Genomic DNA, 22406 nt, shown 5'->3' with positions numbered 1-22406 from the left:
ACTCATGCTGAAGCTGAAGCTCCATAATTTGGGCCACCTGATGTGAAGAGCCGACTCACTGAAAAAAGACTCTGATGCTAGGAAAGATTGAAGGCAGAAGAGAAGCGGATGACACAGATGAAATGGTTGAATGGCATCGGTGACTCAATGGACATGTGTCTGAGCAAACTCTGGGAGATGGTGAAAGACAGGGAAACCTGGCATGGTACAGACCATGGGGTCACAAAGAGTCGGACACAACTGAACAACTGAGCGACAGCCTATTTAGATGGAGTCACCAGGCTACTCTGGCTGCCTGTCTAAGCTACTGTTTCCCAGCACCAACAAATCTACTAGTACTTACAACTGATGCATGACTTGTTCTTTGGTATATTTCCTAAGTGATTTTTTTGTCTTCATTACAGTCCTGGACAGGCTAAGCACTGGAGTGCCCACCAAGCACATAACTCCACAATCCCTTCTACAGAAACGGCCATACATGGACAACTGGCTGGACCAGATATTGAGACCTGACCCAACAGTAGTCAAGCAATAAACTGGCCAGAGCTCTCTGAGCTGGTCTTGCGCAAAGCTTCTAATAGGGATGATAATGTCTACCTGAGCCTCTCTTGAGGTCCGTTTGAAATGGACACAAGAGGGAGAGGTGAACTATTAAAGAGAGGTCGAAAAGCCTAAAAAATGCACAAATGCACAAATAAATCAAAGACAGATAAAGCAGACCTTTTAGATAAATATGAGCAGCAGATAAGATACACAAAAACCCTGAAAGCTAGCTAAGGGAGAGAATACTACAAACTTCAGCCTCCATGTAAACAGACATCAGAAACCAGCAAAGCTAATCTAGAGCCCATACTGGAATAGGAAGATCAGTGGATCCTGAATAGAAAGGGCGAGACAGCAATGAGTTCCTCGTGATGGAGGAACACAGATAAAACCATCCTTACAAAAAGGGAGCCCCCACAGAGTGGGGAAACACTGAGAAGAGGGCTTCAGACCTCATCAAAGCAGTGACTCCTACGGAACAGACAGAGGACCCTGAAAGTTCCTGGGACCAGAGGAGGCAGGCCTGGAGTAGATGGAGGTGACTTGTAAGGGACAGGAGTCCCTTGGAGTCTTGAAGGAGACAAGCTGTAGATATTAAAGATCCTACAACACAAATGAGAAACAAAATCAGAAGACATATCAACTTACACACATCACCCCCTCTTAAACCTTAGGAAAAAAACTCTATTAAGTAAAATGGACTGAGCTGAGATTACTCTGAACTAAAAACTAGTACACCATCCAAACCTCTGACTACCACCTTAATAGAATAACTACTACTAATGATTCAGGAAAAGATAAGACATTTTAAAATGAATGGGAGTAATATTTATATAAGATGTAATATTTATATAAGACTACCATAAGAATCAAAATACCTTAGTTGATAAAACCCCACCCCACCATTCCCTTAAAAAATCCATATAACAGAAGAAATCTGTATTTAATATCCTCACTTAAACATTCCTAAACAAACATTTGTACATATGAAAAACCATTCCAAATCAGAAATCAAAAACTCAGAACAGAAAAATATAAAAAAGAGGAAGATGAATATCCAGAGATGACTCAGGGAAGATAATGGGTGAAGAGAGGGAGACAGTAATTTTAGAAATGAACATTTAAATCTAGGGTGCCAAAGAGAGGACAGACAGGAATGAAAGTATATAAAAGGGTGCTAAGGGGAGGAATAAAAATGTCAAGCAATAAAAATGAAATACAAAAGAGCTAAAAAGTCTAAGAAAAATATTGGTTGCTATAGAATCTAGGCAAAAAAGACCTAAGACAAGTAATTAGGATTTCTGAAAAATAAAAAACAAAACAAAGAACAGAATATGTGAAACTATAATTCAAGAAAAATTTCCAAAAAGAAAGGAAGCCTTTTACATTTCAAAGAGCTCACTAACATCTAAAAAAAACCGACCAAGAATAATCAACTGAGATATAGCCTAGTAAAAGCATTATGCTTAAACCACAAAGACAAAAAATCCTTCTGGGCCTTCAGGCAAGAATATCAAATCACCTACAAAGGATATCAGAATGGCACTTGACTTGTCAATACAACATGCAAAGCAAGACTATAGGAAAGAAAGTGTAAGGCTACATCTTTATATCCAGTCATGTTGTTTTTCAAGTATCAAAGCTATGAAAAATAGTTTTAAATATGCACAAAGTCAGTTCAGTTCAGTTCAGTTCTACAGAACTCAAGAACTCTTCCTAAGGAATCTGTTTGAGAGCTTCATTCAACCAAGAGATGATGGTGCTACTCTGGCAAAACCACTGATGGTGAATCTTCAATATATTTAATTTTAGGTCTAAGAAAAAAACAAAGGCGGCATAAAAGTAGAAGAAGAGTATATAAATACAAGTGTTATTTGTCCCAGCAAACTATAAAGAATATAACCATTTTTTAATGGTTATAGAGAAGGGAGAAAAGGGAAAGGAGAACATGCTCAGTGGTTATCACATGGGTAATGAAGTACAGTCAAAGGACATTATTTAAAGCTCCCAAGGGAAGACAAAGGGGATGCAGGTATTATAAAAAGTATTTATAGGTAAGTCCTAGAATAGGTGTTGTCAACTACAGGTGTTGTCAAACCACAGCCAGCAGGTCAAATCTAGGTCTCCATTTATTTTTGTAAGTAAAATTTCACTGGAAAACAGCTATACCCATTCACATACCTACTGTCTATGGCTTCTTCATTCTGTATACATTACAGATATATTGATGCAGTCATATTGTCTGCATCAGCAGAGGTGAGTAAGAGAAACAAGAGACAATATAGCCCACAAAAGTCTAAAATAGTTATCATCTGGACCTTTACACAAAATATTTGCCAACCCCTAATGTATAACAAAAATACAAACCTTCCTAAATGTCAAACAAATAAAAAAAGATAAACATAGCAAGTTTTTTAAAAAATGAAGTACTTGACATCAAGAATATTGCTAATACCAATAAATGTAAATATACTTAACTCATATATTAAAAGAAAAAGACTTTCAGGTTACTTGCAAAACAAAGCAAATCAAAATAAAATGAAACCAACTTTATAGTGTATACAAGAGAAGAAATTACAATCAAAAGGCTAAAAATAAAGGAAGAAGCAAAGATATATTAGGCGAATGTAAATAATATGAAATCAGGCATTGTGATCTTGATATAAGGCAAGGTAAAACTCAGACCACAGAGCATTAACACAAAGTGTAAAGCTAAAGCAACTACCTTGATAAAGCAGAATGTTATTCAAAGTTTCTGATGTGAGAAATGCAAAGAGGAAACAACAGACACACAGTTATAGCAAGAGACTTTAACAAACCACTTTCAGCCTAAGACACATCAAACAGACAAAAGATTAAGCAAAGATATAGAAGATCTTACAAGGTACAGTTTCAATGTGTTTGTGTATGTGTATTACATCCTGATAATAGAGAATACAACTTCTCAAGCATAGATGGGCCAGTCATGAAACTGTTCTAGTGTCAGGCCACAGAGAAAAAAGCCTCGTGAAGTTCCTTAAAGTAGAAATAATACAAATAGCACTCTCTGACCAGAATGCAATGAAACCAGAAATTAATAGTATCATCAAAAAACAAGTAATTTTCAAAAGGTCCTTCTACCTGGAGTTTAAAAAACTGTTTAAAACAAATCTTGAGAGAAAGGGGATGTATAAACTAAAATTGCAGAATTTCTTAAAAAATATGAAAGAGATGATAATAAGAACACTACATATAATAATTACCACTAAAGCAGTGCCAAAGAGCATTTATATTATGACATGTTTTGCATAAGAAGAGGGGAGATGTGCACAGACACATGTTTTTGCTTAGTTTTGCAAAAAAAAAAGGATAAATCGGAAACCAGTGAAAAAGGTTTATGTAAGAGACAGGAGAAAACCAAATGGTAGGGGTAGGGATATGAGCATAACCTCTTCGATATAGAAGTTTTGTTTTTGACTGCATCTCAAGGCATGTGGGATCTTAGTTCCCTGACCAGGGATCGAATCCATTCCTCATGTGGTGGAAGCACCGAGTTCTAGCCACTGGACCATCAGGGAGTTCACTGATATAATAGTTTTGATTTTTGAAATATATTTTACAAATCAGAAGACAAAATTAAACCAAAAAGAATGAAAGAGGCAAACTCTAAAAGTGAATGCAAACAGGTTTAAAAACATGCTTCCTAACTGTATATCAAATCAGTAATATGACCACACAAAGAAAAGAACTCAACTAACTTTTAAACATGTACCCTGATCATATATAACCATAGTGGAACATATTCTAAACTCAAAAAGACCACAAAGAAGGCCTGACTATTACCCACTTTCTTTGTGGTTGGTGTTATTGACAACAGGGTTGGTGTAATAATTCTGAAACTATTTTGGAGACTCAACTGAATTCATAAACACAAGGCATCCTGTGAACACCTTTATACACAAATGAAGTAAAATAATTTTGGTTTTAGGTGTTTTCTCACCCTGACCTTGATGATATTGGCTAGAAAACTGGATGGGATGGGGAGGGAGGTGGGTGGGGGGGTCCAGGAAGGGGAACACATGTAAACCCATGGCTGATTCATGTCAATGTACGGCAAAAACTATTACAATATTGTAAAGTAATTAGCCCCCAACTAAAATAAATAAATTTATAAAATAAAAAAAAAAACCAAATAAACAAACAAACAAAAAAAACCCAAAAAGTACATAAATGGTTGTATAACAATGTGAATGGGTTATATTTTTTCAAATTTGCATATTACATTTTATTGTAGTAAAAAATACATATCATAAAATTCACCATCTTAACCATTTCTAAGGGTACATTCAATAGTGTTAAATACATTCACACTGTTGTGTGACCAGTCTTTGGAATTTTATCTTGCAAAATTGAAAATGAATCACAAAACCATTTTCCATAGTAGCTACATCATTCTATATTTCATATTTCCATAATCCACAAGGGTTCCAATTGCTCCCCACCCTCACTAACACTTGTTCTTTTGTGTTTTTTACCATCGCCATCTGAACATTTGTACAATGATAGTTCATAATGTCTGACTTGCATTTTCCTAATGATTAGTGATGCTGAGCATCTTTTCATGTGCTTGCTGGCCATGTATATATCATCTTTGGATAAATGTGTATTCAAGTCCTTTGTCCAGTTTTTAACTTGATTGGTTTGTGCTGCTGAGTTGTAGGAGTTCTTTATATATTCTGGTTATTAACTCCTTTTCAGATTTGCAAATATTTTCTCCAACTCAATATGTTAACTTTTCACTCTGTTGCATCCTTTCATACTCAGAAGTTTAAAATTTTGATGCAGTCCAAGTAAACAAATAAATAAATCCATCATCTTGCCAATTTGCTTTGTCTCATCTATTCTTGGTTCCCCTTTTCTTCTCCTCCTGTCTTCTTTTGAATTATTTATGATGTCATTTCATCTCTACAACTCACTTATTAGTTTTAGTTTTTATCTCTTTTATTTTCTAGTGGTTGCTCTAGTGTTGATATCTTTAATTGATTACGGTCCACCCTTGAATAATACCACACCACTTCATGTATAGTATAAGGCTGGCACAGCTGGTCTGAGCTCTGGCACTGCAGTTATGATCTTTACCCGCAGTGCACCACAGACTTCCAATTCTTTTGGTGTTGAATTATTGCAGTAATTACTCTGCTTACTGTGGAGGTTGTGGTGCAAAGCTGGAAGATTATTATCTGAGTTTCTGCTCTGCTTTCAGCTTCCAAGAGTCTGCACCAGAGGGGTCTCTTTCCTCATTTCCTCACTGCAGAAGGGCATCCCCAGTGGCAGACTGCTATTGCTCATTACTGGTGTTAGGCTTATTTGGGGGCCAGGCTGCTTCTTGGTCTCCTGGTCTTCGGCAGGCACTGTGTACCTGCTCTTGAAGGGGACAGATGGGAGAGTGGTAAGGCCTCCTGTCCACCCCACCTGTGGCAGCTGAACCCTGTCATGTATCTGTGATGCTTCTCGGGCAGAAGGGGTCTTTCTCTCCTTTCCCAGTGGTCAGACCTCCCTGCTTTGTACTGGGTGAGAATCCTCCGGGTGGTACAGACTGCTTTGTACCAGGTGAGAATCCTCCAAGTGGTGCAGATCTCTCTGCTTTGTACTGGGTGAGAATCCTGGACCTGAGAGATCTGCCTGCCCTCTCCTTAGGAGAAGATGGCTTTTGCTTCTGCCCTTGCCCCAAAGCAGCATCTTTTTGCCCAGTTCCTTTGAGAGCGAAAGAAGGAAGATTCTCTAAACTCCTCCTGAGGCAGAAGGGGTTTTTGCTTCTAGCCCTCCTCCAGGGGCCCTGGCGATGAGAGGGTTTGCTGCCCTGGCCTCAGTGAGTTAAAGGCTTTGGTTTATATGAGAGGTGTGTCTGGGTAAGCAGCAGGGCTCCGTGCCTAGTCCCCAGCAACAATCAGGCCTGCGAGAGTGATGAGCAAAGAGGAGGGTCTCTCCAGTCTCTCCCTGCTCAGTTGTTCCTGTGAGCATCTGTGGAGCCCTGTGGAGAAGAGCTTACATGGGAGAACTCCCCTTGGGCTTGGGGTCCAGAGCTATTCTAAACTGATGCACTATCCCACACTTGGACTCCAGGAAATTTAAAATTTTGTAGTTATTTCTTCTTATTTGCTTCCATGGCTGCCACCAGTTTCCCTCATGCTCTGTCAAAGGTGAACAGTCTGTATGCCTCAGCTCTCCTAGGAGGGGCTTATCCCATTTTGGAATTGAGCTCCCATGATTTCCTTGTAAATCAGCTCTCAGGTATGATTGGAAAGTCACGAGTTTTGTGGGCTATCTGGATTTTTCTCGTTAGGAGCAGAGTGGTACAGCTTTCTATAGGCCAAGTGGAAGAAGAACTTAGGCTTATGTTTTGTATGTCTTTGCTTTTCCATTTCATTAAAAAATAATTTTATTGTGTTTCATAAAAATATCGCTCTGTGATAGACTGAAAAATAAACATTAAAACCAATCCATCACCACCAACAGTGTGAAAAGCACTGTTCCGGTGCATGAAGTAGTTCTGCTTATGACAAGACTGTCCAATCTGTGGGGGCACTGTTGAGTTACAAGAACTTACAACACACTTATGGAGACAGCACAAAAAGTTCATACTAATTCACACTTAGCAGAGGATAAGGCAGTAGGAGTGGTTAATAAAACACTTTCTCTTCCACAAATTTTTTCTGAGGCCTATCCTAGAGCACTGCTAATTTTCTCCCTTTCTAAAACAGCTTCACAGCACTTGTTCCAATTTTCCCTGATGGTAAGGGTTAATTGGGGCTTCCCTGGTGGCTCAGATGGTAAAGAATCTGCCTGCTATGCAGGAGACCTGGGTTCAAACCCTGGGTTGGGAAGATCCTCTGCAGAAGGGAATGGCAACCCACTCCAGTATTCTTGCCTGGAGAATTTCATGAACAGAGGGGCCTGGCAGGCTAGAGAAATCTTTCAAAATGTCCCAGATTGCCTCTGGAAAAGGCATATCAAAACAAACCACCGATTCTATCAACCAGCAAACATACTAACTAAAGAGAGACACAATGAGAAGAGAAAGTAGCCTTGAAGATACTTAGTCAACTGTACCTCTAATTTCTCTGATGAAGAGTTTAGAAACAATAATTCTTTTAAAGTATCTTCTCTTCTAATACTTTCATTATGGACTTATCCCTTTGCTGCTCTTCCATCTTTCCCAACAAAACAGTGAACACCTCAAGGATGGTGTTGTATTCATCTCTGTACTTCTCAGTGTCTAGCCCAGGGCCTGGCAAATGGCAGGCTCTGAATCATGATTCATTGAACGAAGCGATTAGATCTGATAACGGTTCTGCCTAGCGTTTTCTTGAATCTTTTTTCTTCTGGGGCGTATCTTTCCTTACTGCCCTTCCCCTTTCCTTTTTTGTGAGTGTTGATGAATCGGTTTCACAGAATCCCCACCCACCAGTGTCTGCCTGGCTCCCAAGTACCCACTACTGTCTGAAGACTGTGCCGCCAGCCCTATCTGCCTGGTCAGCTGGCTTCACATCTCTAATAGGGCTGAGATAGTTCTGGCTCTTTTCTTTGCTAGGATGACCTGGCAGCCTGCTTGATGGTCAGCCTTTGTAGCCAGATGTGTTTCTTACAACCACCTCAGGGCCTGGGCGAATGGATCCCTAGCTGAACCTGCCTATTTTCCTCATTGGTTATGCGCAGTCAGTGGCTTACATACCTCAACCTCTGAGCCTCCTTGAGTCATAGTAGGTATTTCGTCTTATGCTAATATACATTATTAGTTTTCCATACGCTGTGATAAATCTTCCATTTGGATATATAAGGAGAATGCCATCAAAAGCAGAAATTAGTTTCTCCCCCTTTTTTGAACCTTTCAAAATTCCTACCATAGTACTGTGCCCAGAGTAGGCAGACACACAATTACTGAATGAGAGAATGAGCTGAATGCTGCATTGGAAGTTCTTCGTAGGTTCCCTCCAAGAATTAAGTCAATTTTCATTTATAGTGGTCCCTTTCTTTTTGTCAACAGCTCATCTTTACTTCTTCACGTATTTCCATGGGAGAACTAACGTGGCTGTTAACTGATAAATCTCTTAGAGGACCAAACATATATCTTGCAGTTCAATAGGATTTACATTTTCCCATAATCATATATGAACTAATCTCACTATTCCCATAAATTCTAGAGAAAAGAAACACTTACCCAGCCTTAGCAACACTAATGGTTTGTTGCTCCATTGCTTCGTGGATACTAGTTCTGTCGTGCTCTTTGAGGCTATTAAATTCATCGATACAGCAGAGGCCGGCATCTGCAAGGACTAATGCTCCCGCCTCCAAATTCCATTCTCCTGAGTCTTTTACAGCAGTTACTGTCAGACCTAAGGAAATGAGCAAGCTACGTCAGCTTTTATTTAGAAAGCATGTCTTATAACTATGAAGCTTCTATCTTATAAACTTTTTCATGATTATTACATTTCTTATGGTGATGTGTGATCAGTGATCTCTGCTGTTACTATTGTAACTGCAGATGTGGTAGAAATAGTAAGAAAACTAGAATTAGAAGTGGAGCCTGGAGATGTGCCTGAATTGCTACAATCTCATGATAAAACTTTATGAAGAGTTGCTTCTTAAGATGGGCAAAGAGAGTGGTTTCTTGGGATGGAATCTACTGCTGTAGATGCTATGAAGAGTACTGAAAGAACAACAAAGGATTTAGAATATTACATAGACTTAGTTGATAAAACAGCAGCAGGATTTGAGAGGATTGACTCCAATTTGAACAAAGCTCTAACGTGGGCAGATATTATTGCCTGCTACAGAAAAATCAGTGGTGAAAGGAAGAGCCAACTGGTGCAGCAAACTTCATTACTGTCTTATTTAAGACATTGGCACAGCCACCCCAGCCTTCAGCAACCATCACTGACCAGTCAGCAGCCATCAACATCAAGACAAGAAGCTCCACCAGCAAAAAGATTATGACTTACTCAGATGAGGAACTGCATGTTTTAGCAATAAAGTACTTTTTAATTAAGTATGTACATTTTTTTTAGATATAATGCTACTGTATACCTAATAGACTACATTATAGTATAAATATAACTTCTATATGAATTGGAAACCCAAAAAATTTCCTGTAGACTTGCTTTACTGCAGGGGTCTAGAACTTGCAGTATCTCTGAGGTCTCAGTTTACTTATCTACAAAAAAAAGGATATATTACTTATCTATGCCTCAGTTTACTTATCGATAAAAAAAGGGATAATGATAGAAAATATTACTTAAAGATTCTTGGATATTCAAATAGAATATAAATAAAGCTTTTTAAAAGGTATCAGATACACAGTAAGTGAGTAATTATAATAATTATTGTTGATAAAAATTTATAAACCTCTGGCTAGACTGATGGAGAAAAAAAAAGAAGACATAGCTATAAATATCAGGAATGAAAGACAGGACATCACTATAGACTCTAAGGACATTAATAATAATAAGGAAATACAATGAACAACTCTATGTTCTAACTTAGATGAAATAGTCACATTCTCTGAAATATATAAAATGACAAAGTTTATCTAAAAAGGAATAGATATCTTGCAAAATCCTGTATCTACTTTGAAAATTGACTCTGTAGTTAAAAATGATGTAACACAGAAACCTACAGGCTGAGATGACTTCATGGTGAATCCTACCACAGATTTATGGAAGAAATAATACCGATTCTACACAAAACTTTCAAAAATATAGAGAAACAAGGAACACTTCCTAACTCACTTAATGAAGCCAGCATTATCATGATTACTAAAAACAGACAAAGATACACTAAAACTACACATCAGTATCCCTCATTAACAGAGACGCAAAAACTCTCAAAACATAAAAGCAAATAAAAGGATATATAAAATGATAACAAATCATAACTAAGTGAAGTTTATCTGGAGAATGCAAGGCTAACTCAACATTCAACTATTAGTCATTGACAAACTAAGGAAGAAAAAGCAAACAACCACCTCAATGATACAGAAAAAAAACATTTGATAAAACTCAACAATCGTTCATGCTTTTTTAAAAAAAGTGCTCAGAAACAAAGGAACAGAGGTAATTTCTTCAGTCTGATAAAGAGTATTTATAAAAAATCCTGCAGCTAACATACTGAATGTTTACCCCTAGCCCAATCCTTGCCTCCAAGATCAGAACATGGCATGGAGACTTGCTCTCATCACTTATTTAAAATCATACTGGAGGTTCTTGCCAATGAAGTAAAGCAAATGTCCCCTCCCTCCTGAATCTCCCTCCCACCCTAAATACGGTTTTCTCAGGGTGTATGCCCAGTAGTGGGTTGTTGGGTCTTACGGTAGTTTTAGTCCTAGTTTTCTAAAGAAATCTCCGTACTGTGGCTTCACAGTGGCTATATCAATTTACATTCCCACCAACAGTGCAAGAGGGTTCCCTTTTCTCCACATCCTCACCAGCATTTATTGTTTGTAGATTTTTTGATGATGGCCATTCTGACAGGTGTGAGTACAGATGTGTGTACATCTCTACAAAATCTCATTGTAGTTTCAATTTGCATTTCTCTATTTAGCGATGTTGTGCATTTTTTCAAGTGTTTGTTGGCCATCTGTATGTCTTCTTTGGAGAAATGCCTGTGTAAGTCTTCTCTTCACTGTTTGATTGGGTTGTTTGTTTTTCTGATATTGAGCTGCATGAGCTGCTTATACATTTTAGAGATTAAGCCTTTGTCAGCTGCTTCATTTGCAATTAATTTCTCCCATTCTGAGAGCTGTCTTTTCATCTTATGATTTCCTTTGCCATGCAAAAGCTTTTAATTTTAATTAGGTCCCGTTTATTTTTGTTTTTGTTTCCATTACTCTAGAAGGCGGGTCATAAATATCGCTGTGATTTACGTCAGTGTTCTGCCTATGCTTTCCTCTAAGAGGAGTTTTGTAGTTTCTGGTCTTATACTTAGGTCTTTAATCCATTTAGAGCTTATCTTTATGTATGGTGTTAGCAAGTGTTTTTAATTTCATTCTTTTACATGGAGCTGTCCAGTTTTTCCAGCACTACTTATTGAAGAGGCTGTCTTTCTCCATTGTATATCATTGCCTCCTTTGTCAAAGATAAGGTGCTCATAGGTGTGTTGGTTTATCTCTGGGCTTTCTATCTTGTTCCATTGGTCTATATTCCTGTTGTTGTGCCAGTACTATTACTGTCTTAATGATGTAGTCTGAGGTCAGGAAGGTTGATTCCTCCAGCTCCATTCTTCTTTCTCATGATTGCTTTGGCTCTTTGGGGTCTTTTGTGTTTCCATAGAAATTTTTTGTTCTAGTTCTGTGGAAAATGTCATTGATAATTTGATAGGGGTTGCATTGAATCTATAAATGGCTTTGGGTAGTAGTGTGATTCCAATATGGAATCATTTTCACAACATTGATTCTTCTGATCCAAGAACATGGTATAATCTTTCTGTTTATATTGGTTTTGGTTTCCTTCATCAGTGTCTTATAGTTTTCTTATAGTGTCTTACAGTTTTCTGTATACAGTTTTCATTTCTTTTTTGTATATAGTTCTCTTTTGTCTCAGATAGATTTATTTCTAGGTATTTTATTCTCTTTGTTGCAATGGTGAATATGATTGATTCCTTAATTTCTCTTTGTGATTTTTCATTGTTAATGCATACGAATGCAAGAGATTTCTGTGTATTGATTTTGTATACTGTGACTTTGCTAAATTCACTGATTAGCTCTAGTAACTTTCTGATACAATCATTAGGGCTTTTTTCTGTATAGTATCCTGTAATTTACAAACAGTGAAAAGTTTTACTTCTTTTCCAATATGGGTTCCTTTCATTTCTTTTTCTTCTCTAATTGCCGTGGCTAGAACTTCCAAAACTATGTTGAACAATAGTGTCAAGAGTGGGCACCCGTGTCTTGTTCCTGATCTTACAGGAAATGCTTTCAATTTTTCACTGTTGAGAATAATGTTTGCTGTGGGTTTATCATATATGGGCTTTATTATGTTGAGGTAGGTTCCTTCTATGCCAATTTTCTGGAGAGTTTGTATCATAAACGGGTCTTGAATTTTGTCTAAAGTTTTTTCCTATATCTATTGAGATTATCATGATCTTTGTTTTTTGTTAATATGGTGTATCACACTGATTAATTTGCAAATACTGAAGAATCTTTGCATTCCTTAGATAAACCTGACTTGATCATGGTGTATGATCCTTTTAAAGTGTTGTTGGATTCTGTTTGTTAGAATTTTGTTGAGGATTTTTGTGTCTATATTCATCAGTAATACTGGCCCATAATTTTCTTTTTATGTGATATCTTTGCCTGGTTTTGGAATCAGGGTGATGATGACCTTGTAGAATGAAAAACTCAATACTTTTAAGATGTTTCTCCAACCTGCTCTATAGATTCAATGCAAGTCCAAACAAAATTCCAGTGGGATTTTTCTTGTTATAGAAATTGAAAAGGTGATTCTAAAATTTACACAGAGAAGAAAATAGAAGACTCAAACAGGAAACTAAGTAGGAAGTCTCACATGACTCAATTTCCAGATTTATTACAAAGCTGCAGTAATCAATTTTGTGTAGTACTGAACAAAAGATATAAACAGACAGAACAATGGAATAGAATAGTGTCCAAAAATAGCCCCACAAATGTATGGTCAAGTAATTTTTGATAAAAATGCAAAAGCAATTCGATAGAGGAAGGATAATATCCTTGTGTTACAGAAAAACAGAAAAACACTAAATGAAACTCCCTGGTGGCTCAGATGGTAAAGAATCTGCCCGCAATGCAGGAGACCCAGGTTAATCCCTGGGTTGGGAAGATCCCCTGGAGTAGGAAATGGCAACCCACTCCAGTATTCTTGCTTGGAGAATCCCATGGACAGAGGAGCCTGGTGGGCTACAGTCCATGGGATCGCTAAGAGTCAGACACGACTAAGCTACTAACACTTTGTGCTACAGAAAAACAGGAGAACGGTGAAACACTAAATGAACATATACACAGGCATACAATTTAAACTTCAGAAAATCAAAAGTAAAGAAAAAAAATCTTGAAAAAAGCCATAGGGGAAATAAACCACTTTACCTATGGTGCTGTAACAACTGGATATCCTTATGCAAAAAGAAAAAAAAAAAATCAATATTTCTCCATACTTCATATTTAATACAAAAATTAACTCATAACGAATGAAAGACCTAAATGAAAAATGTAAAATTTATGGAAGAAAACATAGGGAAAAAAGCTATGTGAGCTCCTCTGATTTCTGGCCCAGCACTTAAGGGGCTTAGAAATTGCTAATCTACTCTAATAAGTGAAAACCTGAGCAAACTGAAAAATCAACAACTGTTCTATGATCCATCAAAGGAATGAGGTTACAGGACAAACTGCTGCCCCTGAAATTGGAAAGATGGAGAATTATAACTTACCAGAGCAGAAGCTTCCATGGGCACCAGTGCTGGAATAGAAAACTTTGAACTGTAACTGACAAGCTTCTGGAGGTTCAATGTGGACAGCTCTGAAAATTAAAAATTCCTTAGGAACCCAGTCATGGAGGGCGTGGGTACACATACTTTCTGTGAATTTTACCTCCAGGAGCTCTACCAGGCTCTCACACTGAACATCAAGTTTGTCTCTGACATTGTAAACAGAAAGGTTAAAAGTCTAAGGAAAAATGAAAGAGAAATTCTAGAGATCAAAATCACTAGAGATGAAGAAAGCCTCTGACGGGCTCATTTGCAGAAGGGACATGGCTAAGGAAAGAATCTCGGAGAACAAGGAGGACCTTGTGTGTGTGTGTGTGTGTGTGTGTGTGTGTGCGTGCGTGCGTGCACGCTCAGTCATGTTTGACTCTTTGCAACCTCATGGACTGTAGCCTGCCAGGCTCCTCTGTCTATGGAATTCTCCGGGCAAGAATACTGGAGTGGATAGCTATTCCCTTCTCCAGGGGATCTCCCCAACCCAGGGATCAAATCCAGGTCTCCCGCATTGTGGACACATTCTTTACTGTCTGAGCCATTAGGGAAGCCCCCACCTTACCTTAGAGGAGCATAAATGAAAATTATATCCAACTTTCCCTCAGAATATTTCAATACGGTCTAAAAAATACATTAAGGCAAGACTAGCATTCAAAAATGAAGATAAAATCACACCAAGTTCTGCACTGGTTAGATAATATCCAGAGAGGAGTCAGCAAACTATAATCTGTGGGCAAGATCTGGCCCAACCACCTGTTTTTGCAAAAATAGTTTTTTGGAACACAGTCACGTTCATCATTTACATACTGTCTATGGCTGTTTTCACACTACAATGGCAAAGTCAAGTAATTATGACAGACACTGAATGACCTTCAAAAATCTAAAATACTTATACCTAGTCCTTTAGAGAAAAAAAGTTGCTGACTCCTGATGTGGATTATTAATATCTACTTTGAGATATCAAATTTTAAAAGAAATACTAATAAAAAAGTAAACAAATAATGAGGGATATGGAAAATAATGCCACTGAAAGAATAGTTTGTAGCATAGGTTTGTTGGTTAGCCAGAAACAAAGATTTAGAGAAGAGAAAGCAATTATTAAGTATTTAAAGAACTATCCTATGGAAGATCAATTAGACTAATTTAGGATGGCTTCAAAAGAATTAACAGACCAATATGTAGAATTTTACAGGGAAGTGCTGGAAATCTCAAGGTGTTTAACAAGGAGTGAGCCACCTTGTGAAGTAAGAAATCAAAGTAGTCTTTAAGCAAAAGTGGAAAGTCCACTTGTCAGAGATAACAGAAAGGTATTCATGCAACAAATCGGTAGCTGGACAATGAGAAATCAGAAAAAACTGAGATGAAGGAAAATGAAGACACAACATACCATAATTAACGGGATGCAGCTAAAGCAGTGTTCACAAAGTAACTTACAGCTATAAATGTCTACATTAAAAAAGAAGAAAGATCTCAAGTCAAAAATCTATGCTGCCACCTTAAGACACCGGAAAAAAGGAAGAGCAAACAACCCAAATTTAGCAGAAGGAAGGAGGTAATGTATACTGTAACAGAAATCACTGAAACAGAATACAAAAATAGAGAAAATTCATGAATCCAAAAATTGATACATTTTAGCTACACTGACCAAGCCAAAAAGAGAGGAATAAAATTATACTAAAATCAGGAATCAAAGACAGGACATTATCAATGACTTTACAGAAATAAAAAGGATTACAAAGGGAAACAACAAATAACTGTATGTTAACCAATTAGATAATTTAGGTGAAATTAACAAATTTCTAAATAGACACTACCAAAACTGACTCAAGAAGAAAAAGAAAATCTGAACAGATGTATAGTAAGTAGGGATTGAATTAGTAGTTTAAAAACTACCCACAAAGAAAAACCCACACACAGATGGCTTCAACACTAGAAGAATCTAGTATGAATTCTTCACAAACTCTTTACAAGTAGAAAAGGAGGAAACACTTCCTAACTTGTTCTATGAGAACAGTATTACCTATACACCAAAGATCAAAAGCATCACAAGAATATTAAAGACCAGTATTTCTTATGATTACATATATACGAAAATCCTCAATACTACCGAACCAAATCCAGCAATATATAAAAAGGACTATACAACCATGATCCAGTGAGATAAATCTCTGGAATTCAAGATTGGTGGTATAACATCTAGAAATCAATTAATGTAATATCCTCACATAACAGAATAAGGGACAAAAAGCATATGATCATATCAATAGAGGCAGAAAAAGTATTTGATGAAATTCAACAACACTTCGTGAAAAAATGCTCAAACCAGGAACAGAAGAGAACTTCAATCTGATAAGGACATCTACAAAAAACCCAGAACTAACATCATTCTTGAGGTAAGACTGAATGTATTCGTGTTAAGCTCAGAAACAAGACAGGGATGTTCACTCTCATTACTTCTATTCAACACTGCACTGGAGGTTCTGGGAAGGGCAATCAGACAAAAAATGAAATAACAGCCATCCAGAAGGGAAAGGAAGCAGTAAAGCTACCCCTGTGTGCAGATGGCATGATCTGACAGATAGAGAATCCTAAGAATCACAGTTAAAGCACAGCTAACACATGAGTTCATCAAGGCTGAAGGATACAAAATCAATTTTTAAAAATAAATTGTATGTCTATACACTTGCAAGGTGAAGAATATGAAAATATAATAAAGTAATTCTATTTATAATAGCATTAAAAAGAATAAAATACTTAGAAATGAATTAAACAAAAGAAGTATATAGAACTTATACTGTGAAAAGTACAGAATGTTGTTAAAAGAAATTAAAGATGCCTTAAATAAATGAAAAAACACCTTACATACATCCACTGACTTCTTCCTGCTTGTGTTTTGTATCATTTCTCCAACAACACTGCCTAATCAAAGGCCAGAAGATTGATGCCTCTGGTGTGTTTTCTTCTAAGAGTTTTATACTTTTAGCACCTTACATTTAAGTCTTTGATCCAGTTTATATTATTTTTGGCATATTTTGTGAATAGGGGTCCAAACATATTTTTGCATTTGGATGTCCAATTTCCCAGCAGTGAGTTTTGAAAAGACAATTTTTCCCCCACTGAATTGTTCTGGAACCCTTATCAAAAATGAATTGACCATAAATGTATGGATTTATTTCTGGAGAATCAATTCTGTTCTATTGGTTTATATCTTTATGCCATTATCACATTGGACTTTATCAAAAAGCTTTTGTGGTGCAAAAGACACCCATAAGAAAATAAAAAGATAATCCACAGTATGGGAAAAAAATTTTCCAAACCTGGTAAGTACAAGCCTCCAATAAGTCTCGGATAAGAGACTTGTATTTAGAATATATAAAGAACTCACAAGCCGATAATAAAGGCAATCCAATTTTTTAAATGGCAAAAAGAGCTGAACAGACATTTCTCTACAGTAGATATACAAATGGCCAACAAGCAAATGAAAAATGTTCAACTCCTCTTTAGCCATCAGAGAAATGTAAATCAAAACCACAATGAGATACCACTTCGCACACCACCCAAAGCTATAATCAGAAAGACATAATAACAGGAAAATAAAGAAAGACAAGACATAATAAGAAGCATTAGTGGGGATGTGGAAAAATTGGAAAGCTTATACACTGCTGGTGGGAACACAAAACAGTGCAAATGCTTTGGAACACAGTCTAGCAGTTCCTCATAAGGAGCTACCATATGACTCAACAACTCCACTCTTAAGCATACACCCAGAAAATGAAAATTTGTATATAAATGTTGATAGCAATATAGTTGTTATTAAAAAGATCACTAGGGCTACCCTGATGGTCCAGTAGATAGGATTCTGTGCTCCCAATGTGGGGGAGGGGGGAGCAAATGGGGGGCAGTGAGGACATGAATTCGATCCTTGGTCAGGGAACTGGATCTCACATATCACAACCAAAGATTTCGCATGCCGCAATGAAGACCTGGTGCAGCGATATAAATAAGTAAATAGTTTTTAAAAAATCACCGTATAATCATACTGGGGATACATGGAGATATATTCTATGTATGCTGGATGCAAGGCCTTAAAAAGCACAAATTCTACCAACAAAATCTGTCAATTAATCACCTATTAGTTCTTTTGTGAAACTGTTCCCCTTCCTAGCCTTCCTACTCTTCTACCTTTTCTAAACAACCCTGTGTATAAGGTCTGCAATCTCAGGGAGATTACTTGCCTAGCTTCTGTCAAGCATGACTCCATCTTATGTCATTTGTCTCTATAGTAACCAACTAAAAAAGATGCTATGCTGAGCAGTGGCTTTGTGCAAACGGTGGTCTAGTGTGAAGATGTTTTAAAGATTTGAGTCCTCTTTCTACTTATCACTGAATTCTTCCTGGTACCAGGAAAAGGAGAAAGCCTCTAACAAAAGGGAGAGGTGGAGAGTGAAAGAGAAAAGGATAGAATGTAAAACATGAAGGACAGTGGACTCCAAGTAGAGACTGGGTGTAGAAGGAAATGAGTTTAGGAGCTTCATTTATAAGAGGACTAAGGACACAAGGTTAAAAACTAGATACAAGAAACAAGATAATTATCAAGCATTTCCATCCATATTCTTCTGGTCAGAAACAATACCATGATGTTAACATCAACAGATTGCCCACAGGAAATGTAACTATGGTGCTTTAGAAAGCTGACTAATATGGATGAAATCCAAAAGGTATTTAACAGTATAGCCCAGCTTGGGTAAGGGGCCAGAAACAGCTTCTCTCTTCAACAAACTTGTAACCTAATGGTGGGTAGCACTGAATACAAAACAGGGAAACGGTTGTTAATGAGGTGTAGCAGAGAATGGAGGAGAGGGATGTACTTTATGTAATGAACATGAAAACCTTATTAAAAGCATAAGGATGCATTCTGGGATCCATCGTCCCCCACTTCCCAGTCACTCCAGCAACAGGAAGCCTGGCATCTGCAGCTTCAATGGGGAGCTCCCACAGCTTTGCCTTGACTGCAGCCTCCTCTCCCTCCCAGTATCTACCTGGGCAAACCTCATTCATGGAGCTTTGTTCCTCAAGAGTTCGTTAATCAAGTCATTACTACAGTGTCTTCCAGCCTCTGGGTTCTTCCAGGAAATTATACCAATTGCTTTTGTACCCATAAAGTCCACTTTAAATATTATCCGACACAGTGGAGAGAAAAGACAGAAACACTAAGTCAGCAATTAAGGGAGCAGGATCCTGAGCGGCAATGTCCTCATTTGTTATATGGGGCTAATCTTACCTTGCTACCATACCAGAGAGTTGCAAGAATCAAAAACAGGTTATTTAAAAACTTTTTACAAATAGTAAAGAAAACATCATACCGTATGTATATACATATGTGCTGCTGCTAAGTTGCTTTAGTCCTGTCCGACTCTGTGCGACCCCATAGACGGCAGCCCACCAGGCTCCTTCGTCCCTGGGATTCTCCAGGCAAGAATATTGGAGTGGGTTGTCATTTCCTTCTCCAGCGCATGAAAGTGAAAAGTGAAAATGAAGTCGCTCAGTCGTGTCTGACTCTTCGCGACCCCATGGGCTGTAGCCTACCAGGCTCCTCCGTCCATGGGGTTTCCCAGGCAAGAGTACTGGAGTGGGGTGCCATTGCCTTCTCCGATATACATATGTACCATATATCTATATACATACCACACACACACACAGCCTTTCTTGTGACATCAAAATTTGGTTCCCATACAACTTTAACCATTACTGTTCAAGGCGCATCTATTCTGTACCATACTTATGTGATTACAAAGTCATCTTTCCTACTGGACCAAACGATCTTTGAGGATAATATCCATGTACGTTTTTGTCTTCGAATATTCCACAGAGTCTAGCACAATAATTTCACATAATAAATTGTCTCTCTCTACATGTATAATGAGTTACTATTATTAAAATCATTACTATAGGAGCTATTCCTTCTAGAAATGTCTGTAAACTACAGAAAATCTCTACATTCTACATTCATAGAGAAATTTTTCTTTAAAACTATCATTAGGGCTTCCTTGGTGGCCTAGTGAGAATTCACCTGCTAATGCAGGTGACGTGGCTTTGATCCCTGGTCCGGGAAGATCCCACATGCCTCAAAGCAACTAAGTCACTGAGCCATAACTACTAAGTCAGCACTCTAGAGCCCGGTAGCTACAACTACTGAAGCCCGCGCGCCCGACAAGCCATGCTCTGCAATAAGAGAAGCCACTACAGTGGGAAACCTGTGTGCCACAGCTAGAGAGGAGCCCCCACTGACTGCAACTAGAGAAAGCCTGCACATAGCAATGATGACCCAGTGCTGCCAAAAGATAAACAAACCTTAAAAAAAACTATCATTAAATTTTGACATCCTATAACTAATAACAGGGAGCTCTTTTTAACTAAAGATCATATTACGACAAGCCTTAAATGAGAATTTTTTTTAAAAGATGGGGACACTAACACAAATGTGTTCTCAAAGAGAATTCAGTACAGTGATCATTTATATTAATTGGTATTAATATACCAACATATAGAGAGAAGTCATTTATTATGAAAAATCATTGTGCCAGGTAAAATTTAGGAATTAAAGGGAAGAGGTCAACATTTCCATGCCTATGATAACTTCTACAGCAGGCAGCATCTGGGATTTGACTTAATTCTCAGTTACAATACATTTTAATTCAGTGTATTTTAACTTTGTGGATCTTAACAAACTGTGGAAAGCTGTTAAAGAGATGGGAATACCAGACCACCTTATCTGTGTCCTAAGAATCCAGTATGCAGGTCAAGAAGCAACAGTTACAACCCTGTATGGAACAACTGACTGGTTCAAGAGTGAGAAAGAGGGATGACAAGGCTGTCTGCTGTCACCCTGTTTGTTTAGTCTATACTCTGAGCACATCATGAGAAATGGCGGGCTGGATAAGTTACAAGCTGGAATCAAGACAGGCAGGAGAAACATCAACAACTGAGATATGCGGATGATACCACTCTAATGGCAGAAAGCAAAGAGGAACTAAAGAGCCTCTTGATGAGGGTGAAGGAGGAGAGTGAAAGAGCTGGCTTAAAGCTAAATATTGAAAAAAAATTAAGATCATGGCATCCAGCCCCATTACCGCATGGCAAATAGAAGGGGAAAAGGTGGAAGTAGTGACAGATTTCCTCTTCTTGGGCTTCAAAATCACTGTGGATGGTGACTGCAGCCATGAAATCAGAAGATGTTTGCTTCTTCACAGGAAAGCTATGACAAACCTAGACAGTGTGCTGAAAAGCAGAGACATTACTCTGGCAACAAAGGTCCACATAGTCAAGGCTATGGTCTTCCCAGTGGTCACATGTGGTTGTGAGAGCTGGACCATAAAGAAGGCAGAATGCCAAAGAATTGATGCCTTCAAACTGTGGTGCTAGAGAAGACTCCTGAAAGTCCCTTGGACAGCAAGGAGATCAAAGCAGTCACTCTTAAGGGAAATCAACCCTGAATACTCTTTGGAAGGACCAATGCTGAAGCTCCAGTATTTTGGTCATCTGACGCAAACAGCCGATTCACTGGAAAAGTCCCTGATGCTGGGAAAGATTGAGGGCAGAAGGAAAAGAGGGTATCAGAGGATGAGATGGCTGAATGGCACCACCAATGCAATGTACATGAACTTGGGCAAACTTCAGGAGACAGTGAGGGACAGGGAGTCCTGGCGTGTTGCAGTCCATGGGGTCACAAGAGTCGGACACAACTGGGTGACTGAACAACAATCTTAACTCAGTTTAATTCTAGTACATTTAACTCACTCTTTCATCTAGCTTTGTGTGTAACCTCAATTTAACTTCAACTTTAAGATTCTGAAAAGCCCTCTGTAGATGAGCTTTGGAACACAGAAGCAAGCCGCATCTAGTCTGTTCAGAGTTTAAGGTGTATATGCACAACAGCAGGTACTTCTTCTGAGAAATGTCTGCAGCACACGACCCCACACTACAACCTATGACCTAAATGACCACCTCATTTCACTCCATACAACACACTTGATAAATGAACAACAAGCAGATTACATACATTGCTAGGGCTGCCATAACAAAACACCAGACTGGGTGGCTTAAACAACAGAAACCTGTTTTTTCACAGGTCTGTTCTGAAGGTTAAAAGTAAAAGATCAGATGTCAGCAAGGTTGGTTTCCTTTGACCTACAAATGGCCACTTTCTTGTGTCCTCAAGCGGTCTTTCTTCCCTGCATGAGTGCCCTTGGTGTCTCTTTTTATGTCCAAACTTCCTCCTTGTATAAAGCCAGTCAGAATGGATTAGGGCCCACTCAGCGGGACTCACTTTAACTCAAACACCTCTTTTAAGGCCGTGTCAGCAACTACAGTCAGTCTGCGGTACT

The 22406-nt window shown here is 38.1% G+C and overlaps 1 protein-coding gene across 1 annotated transcript in view; it reads right to left on the bottom strand.

Moving 5' to 3' along the window:
• Window positions 1-22406, bottom strand: part of MCM9 (minichromosome maintenance 9 homologous recombination repair factor) — an 80089-nt gene that overhangs the window by 16882 nt on the left and 40801 nt on the right. Inside the window, 1 exon segment of the mRNA XM_081530901.1 lies at window positions 8741-8915. Coding sequence (XP_081387027.1) covers window positions 8741-8915 — 175 coding nt within the window.

Source organism: Giraffa tippelskirchi, chromosome 9, assembly GCF_054371585.1.
Source record: "Giraffa tippelskirchi isolate mGirTip1 chromosome 9, T2T-mGirTip1v1.2.pri, whole genome shotgun sequence".
Classification (NCBI taxonomy): Eukaryota; Metazoa; Chordata; class Mammalia; order Artiodactyla; family Giraffidae; genus Giraffa; species Giraffa tippelskirchi.
This window is presented reverse-complemented; position numbering and strand designations above follow the sequence as displayed.